We start from the raw sequence: 7,103 nt of genomic DNA on the forward strand, positions 1-7,103 counted from the left end.
CGGCATCATCGATGCGCCGGCGCACCCTTTGCGTCCTACTGGCATCCTGAGAGACAGGTGCGCCGTCGTGGATTCGCCGGCCGGATCGCCGGAAGTTTGGTGCTGCCCTGTACCAAAGCATGCTTCTTTGGCTCGTCCTGCTGGCTGCTGCCAATGCCATGCCGCAAGGATTTGCTGGAGCTAGATGCCGCAAACTGTGAGCTTTATTTCAGTTTCTTGGGTGGTTCTGCCATGCAAGTGTGTCACTGTTGCATCCCCGCCTTGTGCCAGTCTCTTGTGTATTGCTTTGCACTTCATCGTACTGTAGTTACTATGCTTAAATTCCTTAAATTATCTGCTTTCCCCTGATTGTGAAATACTCATAGATACTTACAGAGGTTGTACATACCTGTGTTTTTGCAGCCTCACCTTCTTGGTGCCAATCTTCAAGGACAAGGGCGTAGGTGACCGGACGTCTTACGGGCATATCCTCACGCTCTTCAGCAGTGTCGCCATGTTCATGTATGCACTGCCGCAGTACCCCGACGCCGTCGCGTCTTTGGCGATCAACGGCGCCTCAACACTACTCCAGCTGATCTATGTGGGTGCCTTCGCTTGGTTTGCGGTCGGGACGGTGCGCCGCCATGCCCTCTACGCACTCGCCCCCGTCCTCCTAGCGTCGGCCGTCCTCCCCTGCCTTGTCTTCACTAAGGTGGTCGGCACACCTTTCGTCTCCTTCGTCGTGGCCATCGCAGCCTTGCTCGCCTACGGCTTCGCCATTTTTGACATGGTTAACAAGCTCATATTCAAGTATTACTCACTTCAAGAATACGACGTTTGTTCTGAATTGCTCATACATGTACAAATTGGGTCAACATGCAACAGAGTATATATATTCACAAAATTTGCAACATGGTTAACATGGATCATCATTACCTTCAAGAATAGGAAGCTTGTCCTAGATGGCTGAAACATGTAATCTGCAACACAACAAGCTCATATTCAACTATCACTAACTTCAAGAATAGGAAGCTTGTTCACAAAATTTGCATTTTCACTGCAGGTGGAAGCAGCAAATCTGAAGCTGGTGGATAACATGGATCCCTTGTACGAGGTGCTACTGGGATTTGTCAACGCCATCACTTCGGGCTTCTGCGCGTCTCTGCAGGCCACACCGGATCTGTACATGGCGGTACGAATACACCCTACTTTCTCTTATCTCATCGCCGCTAGCTTTTGTTTTGTGTGATGATTGTTGTTGATTGATTGTATGATGAAATGAATACTAGGTGCCCAACTTCATTGGAGCCGTGATCCTGCTCGCCTATGTGGCCGTGTACATTGCCCACCGTGAGCCACCATCCATCTTCCATGATGACGTCCGCAACTTCGGGTTTGAGCTCCGCAAGATGTTCGAGTCCCCCGTCTAGGAGCTGACGGAGGACTTTGAAAAACTTATGAGCTTATGCTATGCCAGACATCATGAGACTTATAACACTCATTCAGACAGAGTTATGCTCCCTTGCGAGCTTATGTTAATTCAAATATTATCATGAGAATTATGTCAGACATTCAGCCACAGTGTGCTCCCATGTGAGCTTATATTTAATCCAGAATTCCAGATATCATCCAGCATAGAGTTGTGCTTGTGTTATTCTTTTATGGTCCGCGGTTGATTCTTTCTGTCACTTACAGCACAAAACAGAGTAAAAAGGCGCTTCCCATTGCATCCAGATCAGTACACAACAGTTAAACAAGAGTTTACACAATCTTTGTAACTAAAATTATCGACGATACGAATGCGTACAAACCCCTACACTAAAGACACCAAACGCTTGTACAATTTACCAAAGGTGCTGGCTAATTAGTTTGATACAACAGCTGTATCCTTTTCTCGGCACCAAAAATAATCGCAAGATCAAAATATTAACCATAAAGTTTGTATTGCTCGCCGCGAGCGAACTCGCTGCTGCTAACAGGAAGGCATATGCAGAGCACGGCTGGCTTGCCATTTTGTTCCAATGGTTAAGAGGGCGCTCCAGGACTGGCAGCAACTGAATTTGCAGCAGTTTACGCAAAAACAAAATTTCCGGTCCATCCACCGTGCATCATCACGAGCTTTGTGTTTGGCGGTGAACTTGGAGTATCCAGCCCATGTAACCGCTTGTTCCAGCCATCTGATCCTCGACAAGGTTGGACAGAAGCAAGAAGCCTTATCTGGGCTGCTAGCATTGCCGTACCACGAGGGGTAGATGGTAACACGAAGAATCCCTCTCCCTTAGGGCTCTTAGTACTGTCATGAAGTTTCTTGACTGACTGTTGTCACATTCTCTCAACTGAATCTGCAAGATACCCGATATCAGCAAGAAGCACAAATCAGAAGTGGTATTGTATTACATGTTAACAGTGAGCTTTTCATTAACTAAAATACTGGATTCTCATCCAAGAGCATACCAAAGTCAAGACTATACTATTTACCAAAGAGTAAACAAGGATATCTTTGATAAATCAGGGAAGTTTGCCAAGCTGACTCCAAGAATGTCGTTCATGAGCTCAGATCGAAGCATCCTACCTAACCATACTACAAAGGTGAAGCCATCGCCAAGAAGATATAATGGGAACCGCTTCAGGGCCCATCAATCCTATTTGGTTCCTGAAAATCATGACATTTATTTCAGTTAGAAAAAACAATGCATAGACTAGATTAAATGAAATGTTAACTTCGAATATACCATTAAAATCAACTCAAATTCATTTAATGGTTACTATGCGTGTCGGCTCTACAAACTATAATATAAACTTACTTTTAAAGCAGGAAACAGTAAATGGGTCGAGGTCCTACCGAACTAACTAAGCAGACTAATCAGTTTAACTTCTTATACTGGTTCTGTCCATTTTGACTACAAATATGCCTAAATTGATGGAGAGGAAACTAATTGAAGGGGAAAACCTCATAGATATAAATTATTAAAGGCCAACTAATTGATCAGACTAACTGGTTCTTTCCATCACCAGAAAACGAAACAGAAGTTATTTTTATTCTTCCTACTTGACTTGCATAATTTGAAAGTAACAAGTCTACAAGCGGCACTTAATCAGTTCCGTGCCAAGGAAATACTGCATACCATTGTCAATACTTCATCAAGCCTCTACAGAGATGGATAAATATAATTGAGCGGCCTTCTTTCAGGCAGTATCATCATACTGAAACCAGCAGCACAACGTTCATCAAGAGGGACATCAGCATAACCACCACGCAGAGCAAGGGAAGGCCAGGATGTATAATGGCACGTAACTTAATGATTCTGGATATATCAGTCTCCCTCCTATCTGATGTTGTACAACATATAGGTTCCAGTATTCCTTTAAACTTCTCACAAGCTTTAACTGTAATTGTTGTCGAACACTGTCCAGCTTATCAGACTGAGTTTTCAACAGCTGCAGGATAGTGATAATTAGTAAGCTATAAAGTGATCAGAGTCGTATATTGACATTTATGGAAGGGGAGAGCATCGATCTAGTATTAACCAATTCTAGCCAACACTGACACAATGGCACCAGTATCTGCTTGACGATACATTTCACCAAGATCTGTGACCACAGGCGCAGCTGCCGTATGCACCCTGATACGTCGTTCGCCAGAAGATGATGTATCTCAGATGGTGATTAAGGACGGAAGAATCACACTCGTAAATAATATTGCGCAAATAAAAGCCCAATGGCAGAAGGCAACATCCAACATCATATGCAGGAGGTGCTTTGCCAAGAAAAAAGAAGCGACTTAGATCTCTCCCAGTTCTTATTCTACTGACAAACCATATTCATGGATCTAGCTATCACCAAACTAAGAGCAAAGGAAACCTTGAGAAAGGTGCTCCTTTGACATTTTCTAAGTTATCGTTTGTAATGTACTAGTGTCAACTTTCTCACTGAAATGAAGAGATGGAGACCAGTGCATAAGCAACTTGACAGGAAAGGATACAGCAACGCCACTTGAAAGTATACAGTCCGCATGATCATTACGGTCTCCCTGTAGAGACAGTTGCATTGCAAAACCTTTATCAGAGTCAACAGCTGGAAGAGTTATAGGAGGAAGGTGTCCCCATGGGAGACAGTGGCATGGTCTGCATTGGCTGTTGAAACGCTGGCATACCAGAGTGCAGCAGGCATAGCGCTCCCCGTGGGAGAGCTGAAGGCGGAGGGCGAATAGGCCGACGGCTTGCAGGCCCAGGGGAAGCAGCCGCCCGAAGGGCCGGTGCGCCCAGGCCCAGCTGCTGCGGCGGAGGGGCGACCAGGCCGGCCGCGCCACCGGGGCGCAACGGGCGATTACGCGGCGGTCAGCAGCGGAGCGGAGGCCCGGCAGACTCACATTCTCCATGGACGGCACCTGCGGAATCCAAGAAAATAATCATCAGGTTATTAATCTAATATCAGCGCGCCGAGGGTTTCTCGATAGGATCCCACACCGCCGCCGCTGGATCAGGCGGGAGAAACCACTAGCACGTACAGAGATTGGAGCGGCGGCGGCGGCGGCGCTCCGGCCCGGGGGATGACGCGGCCAGGCTGCATTTGGAGACGATAGAGGAGATGGAGAAGAAGAAGAATAGTGCCTGCAACTACTGCGGGGTGGGTCCCGTCTGTCTGTCTGTCTCTCCCTTCTCTGCCCGGCTCCCATACTCCCTCGGCTCGGCTATAATTTCAGGGGCTTCTTGCAGCCGTTGGATCTCAGATCCGATGGCTCCCGGGAGCTCCTGAACATTTTGCAACAATGTCATCCAAGAGTCTTACAATTGTGCGTAGGTACAACAGCTCCTCAGATACCGTGAGAAGGTTGTACTCCCTCCTTTCCGGTTTAGGCCACTTCCAATGCATTGGTGCTAAGGCCCCTCCCAATGCTCCACCTTATACAGGTACTAAGCCTTCGACGTAGGCAAACAATCTGATGTGGCGAGTTATTTAAGAGGAGAGAGATGAGTGTCATGATCCCAGAAAGAAACAATGCTAAGCGCATGAACCTAGGCAAAACATTTAAAGGAAGAAAGCCCACCAATACATGAAGAGCTTTAGTTGCTAAATCATTAAATGAAGTAAGCTTAGCAATAATAAGCTAAGCACCTATGCATTGGGGAGTATAGTTGTTAAGCTATTTAATGTGCTTAGCACCTCATCTAAGCACCCATGCATTGGAAGCAGCCTAAGATGAGGTGCTAAGCACATTAAATACTTTAGCAACTAAAGCCCTTAATGCATAGGTGCTTAACTTGTTGTTAGGTAAACATCCTTCATTTAATGATTTAGCAACTAAAGTTTTTCATGTATTGGTGGGCTTCTTTCATTTAAGTGTTTTGCCTAGGTTCATGTGCTTGGCATTATTTCTTCCTGGGGTCACCACACTCATCTCTCTCCTCTTAATTACCTGTCACATCAGATTTTTTTCGTCTACATGGTAGCCTTAGCACCCGTACATCATAGGGCTCAAATCTGAAATATCATCAACCAAGATATTTTCTGAGTGGAGGAATGTATCTCGTACTTTACAAAACTACCTTAATTAAACTCATGCATTAATTTGGATTAATTGCAGTGCATGCATACTTTGGCTACTAGATAAGTAGGAACATTACATTCATTGGTGTGTTTCTTTTTAATTCTTGCATGTAGAAATTTAATGCGCCTTGGAAACTAAAAAAGAGATGGAGATGAGCCCTTTAAATTGGGGAAAAAAGTTGAGATAAGCCTTATAAACCGAAAAGGATGAAGTATCATGATATCACCTAACACTCGGTATCACCTTAAACTTTCCCTTAATTTCAGCTCCAACTAAAAACAACGGTATTCAAAAAGTTTTATTCCAAAGTTTCGGGATTACAGCCAGCTGGCAAAATCTTAACAACACAAGGTGTAGCTAGTATGTCGTGCTAAAAAAGTGCAAGAAAACTAAAAAGAGTCTACGGACTCTTCTATTCTAGCGAGATGCTAGACGAATAAAGAGCACTTGCTGCTTGACCCGCAGCGCTTCCTGCCTCTCCTCCAAACCCTCTATGCGCTCTCTGGTAGCGCGAATGCGCCGCTTCTTTCTTTGGAGCGTCCATTGTTCTAACACTTCTCAACTGGTTGTTTAGCACTCTACGGTGCCCTTCAATCTCATTATCCAGTTGCTCCCTTTCGGTAGCAAGGTTGCTGCGTAGTGGATTGCGATTGGTAGGGTTTGTAGAAACAAGCCCTTCAAACAGAATTCGTTTATGCAAACGATGAATTATGAGTGGCAATTGGCTCGAGATGTTAAATTCATAGCAATTGAACCAAATATTCTTACAATGCAATTTCAATGTTTGGGTGGCCGGATAAGGGTAATGGAAGAGGATCCTTGGATTTTCGGAGATTATGTTGTTCTTCTCAAGGAGTATGACGGATTCTCTGAAATTGATACCTCTGGTATGGATAGCATCAATGTGTTCGTCAGATTTAAGGATGTGTTCAATGAGCAAAATTCCTATGCGTCCTATAGCATGGGAAGTGACCATGCACTACTAGAAAAACAGCTATAGCCAATATGAACACAAATGGCGCACTATACATGTGATGCGCCATTACTAAATAGTAGTAATGACGCACCATGTGTAGGTGCGCCATTAGTAACCAAAACAGTAATGACGCACCAGGTGAAAAATACGCCATTGCTAAGTTTGACCAAGGTTTGACCCAATCATACACATATAATGACGCACTTTGTATATGTGCGTCATTACTAAGTTGACATAGTAATGATGCACCTTTACAAAGTGCGCCATAACTATGTGTATGACTGGGTCAAACCTTGGTCAAACTTAGTAATGGTGCACTTTGCATAGGTGCGCCATTACGCCATTACTATGTCAAACTTAGTAATGGTGCACCTATACAAAGTGCGCCATTACTAACTTTGATCAAGGTTTGACCAAGTCATACACATAGTAATGGCGCACTTTGTGAAGATGCGTCATTACTAAATGCACACCCCCCCCCTCCGCTGACCGCCTTTTCAGTTTTTGTTTTAAAAAGAAAATGGTGTAAATGTCAAAAAAATAAAAGAAAATAAGTTTTCCATGTGATATGTGGTCTAGTTGTTGGGAAAATTTACAAAT

The 7,103-nt window shown here is 44.5% G+C and overlaps 1 protein-coding gene across 1 annotated transcript; it reads right to left on the minus strand.

Moving 5' to 3' along the window:
• Positions 1–1,304: 1,304 nt before the first annotated feature.
• LOC125534688 (uncharacterized) lies at positions 1,305–4,654 on the minus strand. Its single transcript, XM_048697843.2, has 7 exons — positions 4,487–4,654; positions 4,133–4,366; positions 3,962–4,009; positions 3,508–3,633; positions 3,105–3,417; positions 2,552–2,632; positions 1,305–2,321 (listed from the first exon to the last, which is right to left on the minus strand). Exons 1-5 carry the CDS (start codon positions 4,652–4,654, stop codon positions 3,220–3,222), a joined length of 774 nt encoding a protein of 257 aa, XP_048553800.2. The 3' UTR covers positions 1,305–2,321; positions 2,552–2,632; positions 3,105–3,219.
• Positions 4,655–7,103: the final 2,449 nt, after the last annotated feature.

Source organism: Triticum urartu, chromosome 2A (genome assembly GCF_056163025.1).
Source record: "Triticum urartu cultivar PI428250 chromosome 2A, HENAU_Tu73, whole genome shotgun sequence".
NCBI lineage: Eukaryota > Viridiplantae > Streptophyta > Magnoliopsida > Poales > Poaceae > Triticum > Triticum urartu.

Bases quoted from the DNA above. Each gene is read 5' to 3' on its own strand.
- LOC125534688 (XM_048697843.2), bottom strand. From the start codon at position 4,654: ATGGGAGCCGGGCAGAGAAGGGAGAGACAGACAGACAGACGGGACCCA. The intron at 4,010-4,132 runs GTATGCCAGCGT...CTGTCTCTACAG, and splicing joins GCTATGCCTGCTGCACTCTG to GGAGACCGTAATGATCATGC. The intron at 3,634-3,961 runs GTATCCTTTCCT...TCACCATCTGAG, and splicing joins TACTTTCAAGTGGCGTTGCT to ATACATCATCTTCTGGCGAA.